At 36.1% G+C, this 19,062-nt stretch overlaps 1 protein-coding gene across 4 annotated transcripts in view; it reads right to left on the bottom strand.

Moving 5' to 3' along the window:
• The window catches only part of RBPJ (recombination signal binding protein for immunoglobulin kappa J region), a 59,713-nt gene that overhangs the window by 12,283 nt on the left and 28,368 nt on the right, over positions 1-19,062 (bottom strand). For 3 of the 4 annotated variants that reach the window (XM_063157750.1, XM_063157748.1, XM_063157749.1), the window contains exons 2-7: positions 13,234-13,272; positions 9,823-9,918; positions 4,111-4,276; positions 2,815-2,989; positions 1,154-1,291; positions 825-937 (exon numbers count right to left, since the gene is read on the bottom strand). In XM_063157750.1, coding sequence (XP_063013820.1) covers positions 825-937; positions 1,154-1,291; positions 2,815-2,989; positions 4,111-4,276; positions 9,823-9,918; positions 13,234-13,272 — 727 coding nt within the window. Of the gene's footprint in view, positions 1-824; positions 938-1,153; positions 1,292-2,814; positions 2,990-4,110; positions 4,277-9,822; positions 9,919-13,233; positions 13,273-13,747; positions 13,768-19,062 lie in introns of those variants that run through there. The other variant, XM_063157751.1, reaches the window with a different exon arrangement.

Genomic DNA, 19,062 nt, shown 5'->3' with positions numbered 1-19,062 from the left:
CAGCCTGACAGCAGGAAGTCTGTTTTTGCATTGGTGCTTTCTAAAGATTACTTCTACCTAAATTGGATTTGGCAGAGCTTAGTACAAAACTCACAATGAGCTCACAAACCACAATTTCACAGAAGATCCCATATGAAGCACTATTGATTATTAATCACATAAAATTCCACTTAGGCTGGCATTAAGTGCATAAAACAGGGAAAAAACCTATAATTCTACTTAACTTTGTTTACAAAACCCAGTATTGTGTATCCAGAAGTAATATTTTATTTTGTTCACAAACCTTAACTGGTTATTCCAAAGGCCATTCCCATGTTTCAGATTTAAAACAGACAGTATTAATAAATATGAAAAAATGGTTTTTGCAAGCTGTTACTGGTATAATATATCCTCAGGAGTACACAGAAGTGCTTTTATATTCAAATCAGTCAAGGATTTTTAAAGCTATGCTGGAATTCAACACATGGAAGAGTCCTACTGGTTGAAAATATTTTATTCATCTATTCAAGATCAATATTTGAAGCATTTTGGAACAGAGAAATCTACAATACTGTTTTTAAAACAGACATATTAACCTGTTTTGGCAGGCTTAAATTCTGAAAAAATCCCTATCTTATTTTACAAGTTGTTCTTTGTTTAGAGAAATAATCTGCAGACACAAAAATATGCTTTAATTAAAATAAATGTCATTTGCCATAAAAAACATGTATTACCCAAAGGCAACACACAAGACCAAAACCTGTGAACACTGCAAACCCAACTATGGAATTGCACTAAACTGCCATCTATAAATGAATTACAGCATTGGAGAAATGAAACTGTACCAGTCTCGGGAGTGCCATGCCAGTAACTGAGCATACAAGTTTGACAGTCTGCCCATAATGAATGTAGCCATCTCTCACTGTGAATTCTTCTCCTTCTGATTCATCATCATCCACTGCATGAAACAGGAATTTTCAGAATTACTTGTTTTAATCACCGTTTTTCTTGATACGAGAAACATTTAACATCACATTGTTACATCAAAGATACACTCAGTAACAAAACAAGTGTGCACATGGGCAATTAATATGGAGGAAAAAATGCAGGATGCTTTTTTGTGAGGATGAAGGAAAGAAAGTGAAGAAAAATATACAGATTTGCTTTTACTTACACAGGTGAATGTAAAATGCTCCCCACTGTTGTGAACTGGCATGGAAATTACCACCTTCTACGTGCAAATATCTGGTGCTAACTGTTTGGGATCGAAGTCTATTAAATAGTGCCACTTTTGTCCCTGATGCAATACATACTGCAAGGAACACATACAGACTTGAGATTATAAAATTACTTCATTATTAAAAAGAAAAGTATCAAAAAGTCACAAATAACATAAAATAAACTGAAGAATACTTGAAGTCAAGACATAATTATAAAATATTGGCGAATTTAGAAAATATTTATATTTGTGACAGACCAAAAATAGACATAAAATTATGAGTGCAATAACATATATAGTGGCTGTTCTCCAAAGGCATGCTAGCTCACAGAATTCTGCCACTTAGCCAAATGGGCTAGAGCTTGCCAGCTGAACACTCCTTCTGTTCATAGTTCTCCAGCAGCTGATTTAAGCAGAAGCTTTAGCTTGCCCTTGTGAAGTACTTAAGACAACTTTCAGCAATCATTTGAAGAATATTTGAAATATAAAGACACAGTATTCTTACAAATCACAAGCAATTGAAAGGAAGACAGATGTAACTATGTCAAATTATAACCATGCAACTTGTAAGGTTCTCAGATTTCAACTTATTTATCATTCAAAAGACAGAAATGTAAAGTTTGCTCCCCTAAACAAAAAAAACCAGCAACTAAAATTTTGCCATCAGAACGGGCATGTTGCTCCACTTGGTTCGTATTTACTATTGAAGAATGCTTGGTTCATATTCACTGTCCATCAAAACTATCTGTCTGAACACAAATTCAACAGTGCATACTCTGAGCCCCCGGGCGTGAACTGCACAGCAACAGATTGCCTTTAGTCATGTGCCAAGCTAGCGGCCCCGAGATCCACATTCCATAGGTGAATGGGTTCCAGCCCAACACAGATGGAAGAGCCTTTTAAAGCACTAGTGAAGAGAGAGAGAAAAACAAACAAAAAATAGGGTATCTCTTGAGGTGCTCCAGTGGTACGCAGGCAAAAAAAGGTGGAGGAAAAGCAAAAACGTTCCCAATTCTACATTAGCACCAGAGATACCGTTAGTTGAAAAACATGGTAAGCAAATAAATCTGGGTGAAATATCACCATACAGATTTCTTAAATGACTACTTAAAAGGAACCATGCAAAACAAAAATAAGAACAACATGAAAATGGTATGAGACAGCAAGAAGGTGGCTGTGATGTGACAAAGTGCAGTCTGGATAACATGCTGCTACTCATTTATCACAATCTGAAAGCAATCCCTTTGATACTGATCAAAACATTCTAAGCACCAGATCATGGCAATTAAAGAGATCCAAAACTTAGAAAGTTGAGGTAGAACATCCTTTATACACTTGTCTACATGAATTCATTCCTTTGAACACATGGGGGTTTGGGTGGGCCTATTATATTTACTAATTAATTAACCATGACTGCATAGAACTAAACAGGGTAACCTATCTATATTGGAATATTTTAAGATACACTGAAGTGTACAGTTCTAAAATACAGCAAAAAAACTGGAGTTGAAAACTTCAATGTATTTCTCTTGTAGTCAGACCTTAAAAAACATAACAAAAAAGTAGTATGAAACAAAATTAATTACTAAGTAAAGAAAAAACAGAGAAATACTTACAGTCTGCATTTTTCAGTGACTGTTTCTTTTTAGAGGGTTTGGAGATGACTTTGATTCGTTTACTGAGGAACACACCGATGTCATCACTATTGCCATAGAACATTTTTACTGATAACATGAAGTGCTTTCTCTTGTCTGAGTCTGATATGTATAATGTTTTGGCAGTGCAATAATTCTGTAGATGAAAATATACTGTGGTTTATTCTTTGAAGCCAACCCAGTTCAAGAAACTAGGCATATTTAACTATGAATAAAATAGGAAAATTGATGCAATAGTTTCTAAAACGGATGAGGATCTGTTTTTTCCACTTCTTCCCTATGCATTTCTTTTATGACTGTTTAGCTTTGTGAAGTGCTGCACCCAACCTCATTATTCTATCATCATTCCAAAGACCCTTACCAGGACTAGAAGAGACGACTGGAGACCATAACTGTGTCAAAGCCACCTGTGAAGGGTCAAGAGCACTACTAAAAATTACATTTGATTAGGGCTGTGCAGACCCTGCACTGGGCATCCACAAGGGCCCACCTGTGCAGAAGATGTGTTGAGCTGAACTTTTCTTGAAAGAATGGGAAATGATTGGGTTTTGAAACACAAGGAAGTTATCTTTGGCTAAGTGTTTATGCTAGTTAAAAAATCTCATCAAGAACTTCAATTATTCTTTATTCTTTTCCTATTTTGAATATATGAAGCATTTCTGGTAGACTGTGCTGGAAATACCAGGTAGCTATAAAATACTGCTTAATAAAACAACCAGGTAAAATGAACACTTTTGCTGCTACCTCTGTTCCAACTGCTTAAGTCATCACAAACACCTTAAAAAAACTTTTAAGCAATTTATACCCCTGTAAAAATAACCTACTAGATTTTTAAGATGCTACTTCAATTGCATTTTTAGGCAAAGGGACTTGAAGACTACTTCTAGTAGCAGATGTTTAGATATTTCCTTGATAAGATTATCCATCCACTCATGCAAGCCAAGGAGCAGGACAGAGAATTTGGGCCACAAACCGTATTTTAGTTAGCCATTGATGCCAACCAAATAACCTAACAGTTTACTGAGTCTGCATCAACAACCTACAAATTAAATGTTAGTACCTTGCTATGACCCTAGGAGCCAAAACCAACTATTCAATTGTCCTAAATATCTTGAGGGATTTTTTTTCAAACCACTATGCAATACCTAGAAAGAAAATGATCCAAAAATAAGAAAGGGCATTCTTTGACATATACATCGTGCAGCTATAATATCCTTTGCAGTCAGTTATCTTAGTGGTTTATTATAGTTTTTCTACCTTTCCTTCCAAGTTCAGCTGCTGCATTTCTTGGTCACTGTTTCCTATCCCAATAAAGGCGCAAGGTTGTGACTCCTGCTCAGTGCAACCATCCCGCTCCATTTGCTCTTTTTTTTTCTTCCATCCACTGCCCATGAGATACACACATGGAGGAGGACAAAAAAACCTGAAAACAAAGAACATTATGGAATCACACACAGTTTTCCAGATAAACAAACTGATGTGTACCCAATGCTTCCACATTCACACTTTGCACTTGAGTTTATACAGGCACACCCTTCATTTGTCTTGAAGGTTTTCTAAAAGGCAAATTAGGAAAAAAAAAAAGGCAAGGAAAATCAGCAGTAGATGTACTGTCACTGAGAATCTTTCCAGTTCAATATATTCCAGGTAACAGTCTGCATCTCTATAAAATACCTTACAAAGAAATTCTGAAAGAAAGGAAAAAAGGCCTCAATAGTCTTTTGCAGGTGCTTAACATGATGGAGCAATTAATACACACAGAACAGTTTCACAAACTAATTTAATGGACAACTGCTGACAACAATACCTAAATGTTGAGAGTTTTGTCATAAGCAAGAAGGGAGTTTATTCTGTCCACACATAAATCCCATAAACCTCTCCCCAGTTTTTAAATGGAATTGATAATTTTATATCTTCATTAGTATGTGTAAAAAATAAGGCCTAGTTTTCAGCAGCACTGTCTCTTATCAGTCTAGATGCTATTTATAGCAATATGTTCAAAATTAAATTCAGCATTATAATACAATGCATTGGTCTTGAAGTTTCTGCAAATTGTTAAAGCCCAAATCATGAAAAGGTTTGGTTGTAGTTAGCAAACAAGCTTTGTGTTTTTACCATAATTACACTATGGTCAAAGATAAAGTGGAATGAATATAACCAGTTGTGAGGTAGCAAAGGAGGCATGTAAGGGAGGGGAACATGAAAAAGTTTCTCATTATTTTATTTACTTCAGTATGGAGAGTAGTGTTAAAACTCTGCACTTCTGCAACTTCTGCAACCCAACCATGACTCCTACCTTACAGGTGAGGGTTTTCTGGCCTTTTCTTTCTTTTTTTTTTTTCTTCTTCTGTTTTTTTAAATTGGGCTTGGGACATCTGAATTCCAGGCAGGGGGAGCAGGCTCCACGCTGGGGCAGCAGCCAGTTGTGCTGGTGGGCAGATGTCAGGGCAGGGGAGTAAACTGAACTGTGGGCTCCAAGTCATGGAAAATGACCAGAGGACACAATTATTCAGTTTCTGAAGTGTCTGTGGGAGTCCTGGGCAAGAGAGGTCAGTGCCAGGTAACTGGTTGGACTTGATAATCTGAAAGGTCTTTTTCATCCTAAATGATTCTTATTTCTATTAAACACCATTTAATCCTAGTTTTAGTATGAAAATCTAGTGTAAAACTCCTATATATCTCAGCTATTCGGCATTATTTTTTCCAGCATGATCACATGTATTTAACAGATATAAATTGGTTTTTTAAGTTACAGAATTCTTAATAGATTAACCAAAGTGCTATTAATAGTACCATAAAATTAAATACACATATTAAGAATACATATAAATAAATCCAAGTACTTGTAGTATTTTTGGTTAATGGACACAAATAATGTGTATTTTCTGTCAGAGATGCAAAACACCAAATTTTAAGTCTTACTGCTGTTTAGAAAGCCTTAGTGGTTATGAAAATGAATAAAAATTTACCTGTCTGCAGGCAAAAAACTCCTCAAACTTTCTTTCTTGACTATAAATCTGTAGTCAAAATTTTTCCCTTGCATTTGTTCTATTTACAACACAGCAAAGCAGGTGTTATACTAATAGGTATACAGCTGAAAGATCTATGAACTTCTTTCAAAAGTATTGTGGTCATAATCTGTAAGCTATTCTTGATGAAGTAGTTATGCATGGATTAAAAATTAGTGTCAACCTTTATTAACAGAGCAATGCTCTGGTAAAATAAAACCAAAACAAAAATCCAACGAATCCCTTCTATTCCAAATACTACACCATAAAGAACAAGACATATTTACCCTTTTTCTTTATGTACTCTTTTGTATTTATCTTACTGGTTAGAACACAAGAGAAGAAAATCTCTACTTTTTTTCATACCCTTTCTCATTTCAGCTTTATTCTAAACCAAGTCCTTTGAATAACTACAGCCACTAGATGGCCATAAAGACCTGTAAGAAACAAGGTGTAACCCACTGATGAAAACAAACCACAACAAAAAGCACTCTTAAAATTAGAACGCAGAGAAACATCTTTGAAAACTTACTGAACTAAGAAACTTTTAAAGCTGATAAAATTTTAAGTTTGGTTGAAACTACAAACATGTAGAAAGAGTCTGGACACTCACAATTTGAGTGGGTTTTCCTTCTTATATATCTACCTCTTTCTCAGCTTTCAGGCAGAGACAGCTACAGTCTTGGGTCTTTTTAACTTCGTATTTACCGTTCCACGAACTCACATACAGAAGAAATTAGCTATGAATATTCTGTCCAATACAGAAATGTGAACCAGGTTTGAACTTTGAAAACACTGTATTACATCAGGTAAACATCAAAGGAGAGAACAGTATTCCTTCAGTCAATTCAAGCCAATCAATACAGAGAAAATGTGGTACTTCAAGCAGAGCAGCCACTCCAACTGACCTTGCTAGGAAGCAAGGGCTTAAAGGGAAATAAGAGCCGCTCGTGTAATTTCCACCTAATTCTGATGGACTCAATGCTCTCCTGAAGCCACAGGCTTCTGTCACAAAGATTTGCTGTTTCAAATCATCCAAATCATCTCTGTGTTCATCTTATAGAAGTCTGTGTCTTCAGGAGAATTCAGATGCTTCTACTAGCTAGTTATTTTATACCAAGAGTGACTTTGGAAGGGAAGTTTCTCCTTTGTATCTGTTGGTGAATTCTAAGTGTTTGTCAATTACCCACCTTGTTCTGAGTATGAAACTGCTCAGCAATCTTTCTTCATAGGAGGTTAAAGAACTAACAACATCCACTAAAGAACTCAATGTGACAACAAACAAATGAAAAACCCTTAGGTACTACAGTGCTAAGGACAAAGCAGTGGAGCCATGGGGTAAGCCCTGCAAAAAGCTAGGCTCTCAATAACAAAATTTTATCCAGAGGACAGGCACACTCAGTTCAGAGAAAGGAAGTACTTGATTAGAAATTACAGGAGCTCCTTCACTAACAGCTGTAAAACAAGATGCAGCTACAGCATTCTCATGCTAATCAGCAATGATCATGTTTAACTGCAAACAGCACAATCAAAATCCCTATCTGGCTTGCAGTCTTTAGATAAACTATGCCTTGGAATCCAAAACACTTCAGTCCTTTAAACTGCTGAATGTTCACACTGCTCACTGCTCAGACTTTGAAGAGACAACACTCAGTCAATGGTAAATATGGAAAACATTACAAGAAGTGCAAACCAAATACCCACAACTCATCAAGACTAAACAGCACCTGAGTCTCTATCAGCTGAATGCCTCTGAAAGGTGACAATCATGCAACCGCAAATATCAGGCACAAAGTCTTAAATTCAACTAAAGCCCAACCTGAGCTTCTTACCTCCTGGCTTCTTTGCTAAGCTAAAAACCATTGACTTTGTGAAGTGCAAGGCTCATAGGAAGGGTCGACTCAAAAAAGTCAACTCCCTTCATTCCTGTTCCTTAGAAGTACCAAAACCTCTCAAATGAACCTAGGAAGTCTGCATCCATGCACCTGGAATAGTGTTATTGTGATGCATATTTAAAAGCATATTTAAAACAGGCCAAGCTACATGACATCTGCACCATCTACAGTAAGCACTTAACAGAGTATTTCACCACCTAGTAACCCTCATCAAAACACTGAAAAGTAGTTGTTGTGCTAACCTTTTAATTATGATGTCCTAAGTTTGCTAATGGCAAGCATTTTCCATGACTTCGCAGCAAGTAAGACTTAAATAAAGACAGGAACAAGAGGTGGAAATTTGTCCAGGTTTAAGTTCTATATTTACTTGAAAGAGATAGCAAATTAAAGAAATAATTCCTTTTGTAACTTGAATTCCTCATTACAAAAGTAATGCAAAGTAAGTTATTCTTTAAGGTCCAAAAATTAACCAGATGATATCAATGCCACAATGAAATCCCACGGAAAACAGGAAATTTGTCTACAAAAATGGGTATAAAATAAGTTTCTTTCTAAGATGTATGCAAACCAACTCACTTCAGAAATGGTGAATGTAAAAATGATAAAAACTTGGCTGTTGAGTTGCATAAAGCAGCTTTAAAACTTTACTAATTTTGCTTACTCCAGAAATATGAAGAAACAAAGGCCACAGTTTGCAATAAATAAAGCAGAAACAATTTAAAAACTCAAGAGAAAAACAAAAGAAGAAACAGGAATATAATACTTCATCATTCAGTTTTACTGTGTACCTTAGGGCACACATGGATCCAAGGATTTAATAACTGGCAGTTTCCTTTATGCTGATAACAAGAGGACATCATTACTGATGCTGACAGTCTGGGAACTCACAGAACAGTATTAGAGACAGTCTACATGGCATGTTACAGCTTAAGAACAACTAAAATATTTAAACTGAAAAAATGAAACCTTAGTATGTATAGGACAAGAGGGAACAGGCAGAAACTGAAGCACTGAAGTTCCACTTGAACACAAGGATGAACTTTTTTACTGTGCAGGTGACTGCACATGAACAGGTTGCTCAGAGAGGTTCTGGAGTCTCCCTCACTGGACACGCTCAAGAACCATCTGGATACAATCCTGTGTCACGTGCTCTAGGTTGGAGCACATGTCCCCACATGGTCCCTTCCAACCTGATTGATTTGGTGACTGATTCCACACCTTCATTTCATACCCATAGCACAAGAGCAATCATTTCAGCACCATATTATATGATAATCATCAACCAACTATTTTCATTCCTGATCTCCTTTTATAAAGCTCTCAAGTTTTCTACACTCATTTGACATGCTTCCATTCTTAAACAGATGAATCAGAGATAACCTGCATGAATAAATGCAACTGTTAGGTCAATAAACCCACATATAAAGGAGCATCCTATTTGCTTCTGCTAGTCATGCAAGAAAATCATCACACAGTGAAGACAGCAAGAGAAGACTGCAGGAAAAGCACCTTTGCCTAAAAGGCATTCACTCTCACGTATTCCTGCAGATTCTGTCCCTTAGAAAAGTACCTATAATTGTAACATGTACTGTATTGATTTTTGCAAGGAAATGTTTATCATAAATACAGTCATGATTGGCCTATCATTCTTGTTAAACTTAGTGCAGATGTGATTCAGAAACTTATCTTACTAAGGCTACCAGTTTCCATTTCATATTAATGTGAAATTATTCAGAAAAAAACTCCTCTACAAGTATTCACTGCTGATCACCTCATTTACTCCAACATTACAATGGAAGGTTTAAAATGATAACAACTTTAAGTAATGGAAGAAAAGTTTAGCCCATAGATAGGGAACCTCTTGGTAGAAACTGGCATCACTCCATTGAATGCTATAGGTTTGCAGTACCAGTTACACAATTAAATGATTTAGGAGGAAGCATTTTATGTTTCTGCAGACTACAGTGCAAACTGAGCAATTCTGCAAAGCACTGTGCACCCAAATACTCAGCGTAGTTTCCTTGGCTGCCAGCTGCAGACAGACTCAGCACAGCATAAAATGTTACCTTTTTTCATTTCCATATGATTTCTGCGCAACTTTCGCATGGAGTATTAGCACTGTTTGGTCACCTCGCTCCTTCAGGTAATTTCGCATTGCTTCCCTAAAAATCAAAACACAATATAAGCTTTCAAAGTTCTTTTGGCTTTGTTTACAACAAAATGAAGACAACTTTGGGGAAAAAACTTCAGGACCTGCAATTCCAAAAAGGCCATCGTTACCAGGGTCAAGATGTGTTTGCTCACTGTTTAAGACAATTACACAGGAAAAAGAAGTGACTATCCCAGACAATATGGGGTCTGTGATCATTTACAATTACTGTATTTCCAGGAAAAAAATTCTTCTGATGTAAAATCATACCAATGCCAGTAATTACACCATGTTTAAAGTCCTATTTCATTAAGCAACATGCCAGAAATTAGAACACATTTTATTAGTTAAATATTTTCTTCATGACCTATTTAGTATCTCATGATAAGGACAAATTGTCTAAGCTTTTAACCAACTCAGTGCAATATTTCTATACAAGTTTTCTTTTGGTTTTGAAGATACTAAGAAAAACTCAAATTCTTCAGCATATTGTTTCACTTAGTTTTCTAGAGAAAAGATCTACTTTCTGCATACAATCAGGTAAAAAAAAATTAAAAATGCTTTATTGTTCATCATCACTGTAATTACAGATGTTACATAAATGCTGTAATTACCTCAAACACACCAACAACAATTCCTTGAGAGAAGCAAGAGAACAATAACAGCCAGTCACTCTTCTGTATAATAATCTAACTGTTCATTAAGCAGCATGCCAAATTCAACGCCCTAGGGATCAGCTGTGCCGGAGTGCTGGCAGGAACACCAGCTCCTGAAGGAGCTTTTGTGGGTTGAATGCCCACCAATGCACTCATCTTCAAAGTCATCTACCAGAGAAATAAATTATGGATTTATCAGGAATTTATATGAAAAGACAAAACCCTACACAAGAAGGTTTTTTCGTTTGGTTGTTTGGATTTTTGTCTTTTTATCTGTGAACTGCGCCAACTATAGAATTCCCTTAGGACAGATCTGGAAACCCAAACATTTCTAGTGAAAAAATCATGGAAGATAGAAAGCAGTATTTTATTGACCAGACCTTTTCCAAAAGAAATCCCCAGAAAGGCAAGTAGATTGAGCCAGGGCTGGGTTGGACAATGACAACTCAGCTTTGCTAATGATGTTTTGCAAATTCTTGTGTTTGTCACGCCTGCATAGGACATGATTAATGTCTAGTGATCAGTGAGCCGATTTTCTGTGTAAATACCAGGATATAAGAACAGAGAATAGACTTGAACTGCTGTTTTAAATTTGGAATAACTTCATCATTTACATTTGACATTGGTAAAACTGATGTTTATCCATGAAATACAGCTGGATGAACTGTTTCAAAGCTCACAGACTTACTAATTTACAGACATTTTTAAAGAGTATATTTTAAACTCCAAAACATAATTCACTGTGAAATTATTATTATACACTTCATTATGATATATATTAGCTGCATTTAAGTTGTTTAAAAACTTTTAATGTAACAATTTGAAATATTCTGTTAAGAGTACTATCATACTAAATTAAGAACATCTGTTGTATTAAAAACTTTGACATGACTATTATTACACTTGACTATCAAACCCAGCAACTCACACAGAAAACTGCTCAATGCTATCTAATCTTTATTTAGCATTGTATGAGGAAGAAAATTTGTGTTTTCTATTTGTCTGTTCATACAGTGGATTTGTACAATCCAAGCTCCTGTGAGAATAAGTGATGTTCCCCCTCTGACCTCTCCCACTGATATCTTATGTGACATTTTCCATTATTCAATGCTAAAACTCTTCATGAAGGTAGTATTAGTACAGTTTACATCTAAAACTAACTGGCATTGTATGAACAGAGTAGGGTTGTTCTGCTGGAGATTATTAGTCAAACCAGACAACCTTTAAACAAAAAACCCATAGCATTTTTCCAATAATTGAACTAAATGCTTTTAAGGGTTTACAGACACATTTTCAGCATTGCATAAACAAGTCAATCTTAAAAATATGGGTGACAGTTGTTCTGTTTCAGCAGTTTACTCTTCAGAGGAAAGTTAGGTTGTTTGTTTCCAACCTCTATCATCACAGGAAAGGTTTTCAAACTGCAGTTTTGAAGGATGGCTGGCACTTCTCAAATACTCATCCCGTATTCAGGAAAAAGCAATGAGCATACCTAGTAGCTAAAATCCTGCACATGAAATTCAGAGTGACTATAGTAAATAGAAAACTTATTTAAAAGCTCTCATTGCATAGTAATTTCTTTTTTTGTTGCTCTTTTTGAAACATAGAAGATACATTCTGTTTTTGTTCACTATTTTAATGAAGGAAGATAAATTCTATTAATAACTTCAGGGTTATAGTATAGATGCTACTACCCAAGATGGAAAGCAGCTCATTATTAAAACATAGTATCTTCAAATATCCCTGAAGACTCCCAGGCCAACAAGAAACTGCCACGTTTGTTCAAACGCTTGTTAAGTCAGTATGGGTCAATTTTGCACTGAAATGAAGTTTAATGATGACAAGCTAACCTAAAATGTATCCAGAAATGCAGTGAGACAGATATTCACAACACAAAAAGTAAATATTCCCCCCCATCATGTGCTAACATAAGGTATCATTTCATTCAAAACACAGGCTGTCAGGGTGACAAGAGGCTTCCTCTATCACCACACAAAATTATAACAACAAATGGCACATCCTTTTTTGCTTTCAAGCAAATAGTGGATTTTATAAGCCAGAAGTTAATTATAATTGGCCCAGTTGGTGGCACAGAATAATAAATATTTACATAGACTGTATTAAAGCAGTTCAAAAAAGGAAGGTGACTTCTTAACAGTTTGTGGTGTAAATACATCCCAGGCAGGCCAGGAGCAATCAAGCACTGTACTCCAGTCACCCTAAACTCCTTCCAGAATGGATTGACTTGATAGTTCTGTTGGACACTCTCTGATTCCTCAGGGTTCATCAAAAATTGGTTCAGATCACTCATTGACAACACCGTGTTCAATTCTGGCAGCAAAAAGTGTTGCATGATCTCACTTTGACTCAAGAAACAAATCAGCTCATTCCTGAGGATTTAAAAACAAGCAGATCCATATCCTACAATATAATCTACAATAACTGATACATGAAGTCAACACCATTTCTCAAAATGCCTTTTGAGTTTCACATTAAAAATAAGCCAGCGTGTTAAAAATTGTACTTCTGGCTGCTGACTGCATATACAACTGAAAAGCTTTGATATTTAAAATTCTAGTGTCAGCAACCCACACATTTTTAACCTAATTTTTCTGAGAATGCAAGGGGTAACTTCAGAAAATTTTTAAATACTGAGTTTCTTGAACGCTTACCTTGTGAGCCGTTTCGGTTGAGGTCGCTCTCCAAATTTCCTGAAAAAAAGAAGTAGTTGCTAATTTAAAACAAAACAGTTTAGACATAATCTTACAGTAAGATACTATCCCAATTTCAGAATTCTTGAAATTGTATTAGAATTTTATGTCTTTTCTTTGTAATTTCCTAGATAAGATCACTATTAAAGTATTAACCACCTCCTTGCAGCAGCTTTTCCCACAACAGCAGAGGCTTTTTTAAATTTGAACACTGAGTAACTTTCTTTGTTGAGGTCATATTTGCTCTCAGAATCACTTCTGGAAAGTTCAGACATCACAAGAATGTAAAGAAGCAGAAGATCTTTGCCATAGAATTGACCAGCAGTGCCATCAACAAGCAGTTACTGTAAACATACAGAAATTAACACACATATCTGTGTTGACAAATAAGTGAATGCTTTCCACCAGGACAAATTCTCAAAAATCTGTTTTTCCTTCTTAACTTCTTACAAAAAGGATGACAACATTTTCATACATGCCAGTACAGAATTACAGGAAAAATCTCTCCTATGGAATGCAGCCAAGCTTGATCCATAAATAGCCTGCAATACACTCAAGGTTTTTTCACCATAAAGTGTTTTGAGACAGCTGTACTTCTTTCAGTGCTTCAACACCATCCTTGAGAGGAAGAACACTCTTTACACTAGGCTAAAACTTTCCACGAAAGTCTTTATTTACATAAGACACCAAATTAACACATGGCACATACATTTTCATTACCAAAACCACCCTCAGATTAGAACTAAATGGTCAGGTAAAAGATCTGAAAAAAGGAAGGCTGCACCCAGCAATGTACATCTGCTAATCCTGGTGAGGAAGTGCAACCACAAGCTAAAATGATAACAAAGACAGGGGGAAAAAACCCCCAAGAAACCCACAATGCAAAACCAACCCAGCAAAAAGACAGGTTTAGTTTAACACCTTTTTGCCTAAAAATAAACAGAGACATAAAAGACTTTTGTCTCTGCTTTTACTGCCAGTGTTCATAAATATCTCTATGGCATGCCAAGTTCATTCTATAGGTGGGCATAGCTTTCCCCTTTATGTTTCCTGGATAGGGAAAAGAACCCTTTCCTACTATTGTCCTACAAGAGTGTTGGAGGCTCCCTAGGACAAGAATTTGATCATTAAGTGATGTGACAAGAAATTCCCCTGTTCGTGCAATGGATCTGTCCTGGACTCTTACTGATGGTGGAATGATTTCATACATTCCAATTTAATTTCCGTAACCCCAGAAATGTACAAATATGTAACTATTATCATTGATATAGCTGAGCTAAATAGCACTCTCCTGATAGGGCAGTGACAACATTCAGCCAATTTAAAAGTTATTTTTCAAGACTTGAGAAATATGTCTTCTAAAATACTGGCAGTCTACACAGAGGAACTGAATAAATGACATGAAGCCAGATTTTCTTTCCAGCTTAAACAATGAAATAAAAATTTATTTTTCCAACCAAACACAAATTCCCTTCATGTTTTACTTTGTTGTTAGTATACAGTTCACTTCTCTGGCTTGCTTTTAATTTTAAATGAAACAATGAAACCAGAATTCTTGCTGTGAGATTTGTTTTTATTCATTTTAAATTTTGAGGTCTACTGGACACAAACTTAATTTATATTTTTCTCTGTGGTATGCATCACTGCATAGACATATCTGTAATGCAGAAAAGGTAACTAGAAAACCCAAACAGCTTTGCAGTTTGGCAGAGGGAAAGTTTCATCCAAAGCCTTTCTGCTTCTAACAACTATGTTTTCAGGATCTGCCTAGCTACCTCCTGAGCACCCCCTGTGCCTCTGATTTTCCCTGGATAACAGTGTGAGCAGGTGTATATCCCAGCTCCCCTGTGTCTGTGTAGCTGCTCTTCTCCCCTGAAGACTCAGGATCATCCCATTTGGCAGAGGGTCTGTGACTCTCTGAGCAGAGAACAGATTGCCTTAAAGCAATATTCTACAAACAACATCCCTATAGATTAGCTCCCTGCTTTTGAGCAGAACTACTGTCTTTGTTTCAATCCCTCTGCACATTTCAATTCACCACAAAAAAATGAAGAGGTGCTTATCTTGGAGCAAAGAAGGCATTATGCACACCACACTTACCACTTGTCCTGTGGCCAATAGATCCAAAACAAGATGAGGACCTCAGTACACCAGAAACTGCATCAACACAAAAACCCCTTACAGACAAAACCTCACACTGCCCTAAGGTATCATACACCCTTGCAGATCTGGAGTGCAGCACATACATTCCACTTGCACATACACTTAATTACTAAAAAGAGTCTTATTAACAAGAGAGCTACACAACACAGCTGCAATTCCTGAAAGAAATAAATTCCATCTTTTCCCTTAGTCAAATCCTGAACATACAACACAGGAGAAAAGTACCAAAATCCCCACTCTTCAAAAACAGAATCAGTCACTCTGGAGATACACAGGGCAAACTGATCTGATGCTCAGTGCAGCACCTCCCTAACGCATACACCAGCTTTCCCCAGCCTCCTCCACACAAAATGAAGTTATTTATGTCACTGTAACACTTGGGAACCCATATAAGTGCTACCCTTAGCAATATGAGCCTTTCAAAGAGATGATGTAAACTGGGTAAACCTTTTATTATTCTTTCAATATACACTATAGAGAGGTAGAATTGGAGGAAATTGCACCTTGATATTTACTTTAAGTCTCATGTTAACTCTTTCTAAATTAAATTCAGTGACTTTTCCTCAATAATGTTGTCTTGACAGATGACTGATGGCTATGTACCATAGCCACAGTGTCAAAGAACAGCCTTTTCCTGCATCAGTACAAAATCATTTCAAATATCCCATAAATATTCACCTCCCTAGCTCAACAGCAACAGTTGAAGAAGTTAGAATTCATAAATGATTAAGAATGAAATAGGAAAGGGAAACATCATCATGCCGTGGCATTATTCTGCCACACCCTCACAACTCTGAAAACTTGCAGCAGTGGAAAAAAGTTATCTCAGAGTAATAAAAGTTAGCATGAAAGTCAGTCTGAATAATCAATAGTTTTTGTATCCAACTGGCTAAAACTTCAGCCTTCAGTGAGAGTATGAGAGAAAAGTGACAAACAGATGCAAAGATCTGATAAAAGGTCTAGGAGACTGATAAAAGATATGCAAAATGTGGAAGGGATATACTTATTCTCTGCTGTCTCACAAATACAGGAATTGGGAAATATATCCAGCACCAAAAATTTAATTAAAATCTTTTTTTTCCTTGCTCTACAAACAAAAAACTAAGCTGTAAAACATAGTGCTAGAGAATATTGTGGAGGCTGAAAGCAGAAGTAAGCTCAAAAGACTAAACAGAAGCCTGATACAGAATTCAATTAAATTCTATTCAGTGTAATGACCTGTTTTTTACAGCCTTGTCCTCAGGAAAAGCTTAAGTATGTTCTACCAGCAGCAAAGAAAATAGTGTAAGTTTAAAAAAACCCAAACCAGTCTACATTTACCCTGTCTTTTACATGCTCTCCTTACTCATCCATTACTGATGACTAGCAGGCATGGATCAGTATATATACTCCTATGAACAGATAATTCCAAAGCAGCAAATGCATTCAGGATGTCAGATTTGCAGTCACACTACAAAACTCAAATATACAAACAAGACACAACTGTTTTTTTTAAAAAGTATCACATGTATTTTGTGTAATGGTGCATCTGGTTTACTTTTTCCATATGTTTGCAAACTGAAGTAGAGATGTGTAGTGACAATTCAACCTGAAGGACAGAAACCATCAGCAATTTCTACACAGAAGACAAAGAATCTTTTTAAGTTCTCTGATGTTAAGACAGATGAAAATGAAACACATTCTATCTATGGTTTTATACTAAATGACATCCACTGCACAAGCTATGACTGTTGATGTTTCAAACTTTCATATTTGACTGGCATGCCGAAAAATGAGCCAGTTCAGTCATTCCAAGGTTACCTGTCAGACATGACAGAGACTGCAACACTTTTCTTGTGTACATTTTCACTGGATTTCACTGTTCTGGAATTTCTTTATCTATTCAGCATTTCTATTTCTCTTTTTTTCATCTTGAAAATATGCAGATTGATGAATAACAAAAAGGTACAGGAGAGGAAATGAAAAATGTATCATAATTATATTCTTGCAGAGGTTATTAGACAAGAAAAATATATGTAATTTGAAGTCCTAATTACAGGCTATGTATCATTATATTTGAATGCTCACCAAGTTCCTTTAATTTGCTGGGTTTTTAAATTTTACTATCAAGGCTAAGTGCTCTTTCAGGTGTTCTGTATTGGATTCTAGACATACAGACATACAGTCAAGTTGCTGTTTCATTCACATCAGGTCAAGCTGTATTTATTAGTATAGCCCAACACACTGTGCTGGAAACATGAGTGAGAGCATTAGTCACACCATAACCACTTGCTACTGGAGCAAGTTATACTTGCCCTAATAATTCTTTTCCCAGTCCTGTTTTTTTTCCAACCACCCGTTAGCATTCTACTATTTCCTGTATTTTGTTTTCTGAGGCTTTGCATAAATTTTATCACTTCCATACTTTGCACTGTAGGCATAACTCTTCAATATCATGTCCCAAATGATTCTTTTCATTAAGAAAGTCCCAGTTTGCCATTTAAAATGCCTTTCCCCATTCAGAGAAATGTAAGGAAACATAGTCTTTCTCCTTTTATATTTTACTGCCCTTCAACTAAGTTTGCAAGTTAAGAAGTAAAGTAACACTAATCTTGTCAGTACAGTGGATAGCTTTATTCAAACTTTTAAAATTCTCAGGTTAGGTAAACACATAGCACAATATACAAAATAAGTTTCAAATGTCTTCAGGCAATACAGAAAGTGAAATTCTATTTGGAATTCCTAGCTCAGATACAATATGCACTGCAATTTTCTACAGCTGCAGGAATATGAATTTTCACTGTTTTCAGCATCTATCAGTAGTTGTATGCCTTTACTAAACTTGCCAAAATTCTTTTGTTATAAAGTCTTATTTTCTGGACATAAATGATCTGGCTCTTTTTTTTTTTTAATTCAATGGTGCTATGTGTCAAGTGAACTTTGGAGGGAAAAATAAATGAAAATTACCAAAACAGTTCTGCCATTCACAAGAAAAAGAATTATGAAAAAAATCTCTACAAAAATCACATGCTATCCTATCTTCAACTCTGACTGAAGATCTATGGTCACTGAACAGCTCTAGCATCCTCCTGCCTGGAATATGAACTGCAAATTTTTCCAGTACTGGTCTTCAGCCAAGAACATCATTTTAACAGTCCCTGAGAAAGACCATTCACCTTCATGTGCTGAGCACAGAAGCCTTAAAAAAATATTTCCACAACATACAAATACAGACAAGCTTCAGCAATTAGGTATTGTATCTTCACTTGGCCTATGGATTGACACAATTTTTGGCATCTAGTCAGAATAGCATGGATCTTTCTGAAAATGGTCTCCAGAGAAGCAAAATGCAAAAGGGAGTTGTCAAATTCAACTACAGCAGAAACAACAGCTGAGCAGAAAGCAAGTGTGTTGGAGAGGCCAACATGGGGGAGCAGCAGAAATAGTGTGGACTAGGAATGGGAAGACAAGAGCTGCAAACTAACACTTGCTAAATGAAAAAGATGGACCTGAGACCACTATGGGAAATGGGGCACCAGAAAAATCTGTGGCAAGGCAAAACATTTGAATTTAACAGAATATACAAAGTGTAGTAAAAATACACTACAGTTACTGTTTTCTGTGTCGATTTTTTTTTTGTGACAGAAG

This window comes from Melospiza melodia, chromosome 5 (assembly GCF_035770615.1).
Source record: "Melospiza melodia melodia isolate bMelMel2 chromosome 5, bMelMel2.pri, whole genome shotgun sequence".
In the NCBI taxonomy this organism is placed as follows: domain Eukaryota; kingdom Metazoa; phylum Chordata; class Aves; order Passeriformes; family Passerellidae; genus Melospiza; species Melospiza melodia.
The sequence above is the reverse complement of the archived record's forward strand: the minus strand, read 5'-3'. Positions and strand labels throughout refer to the sequence as shown.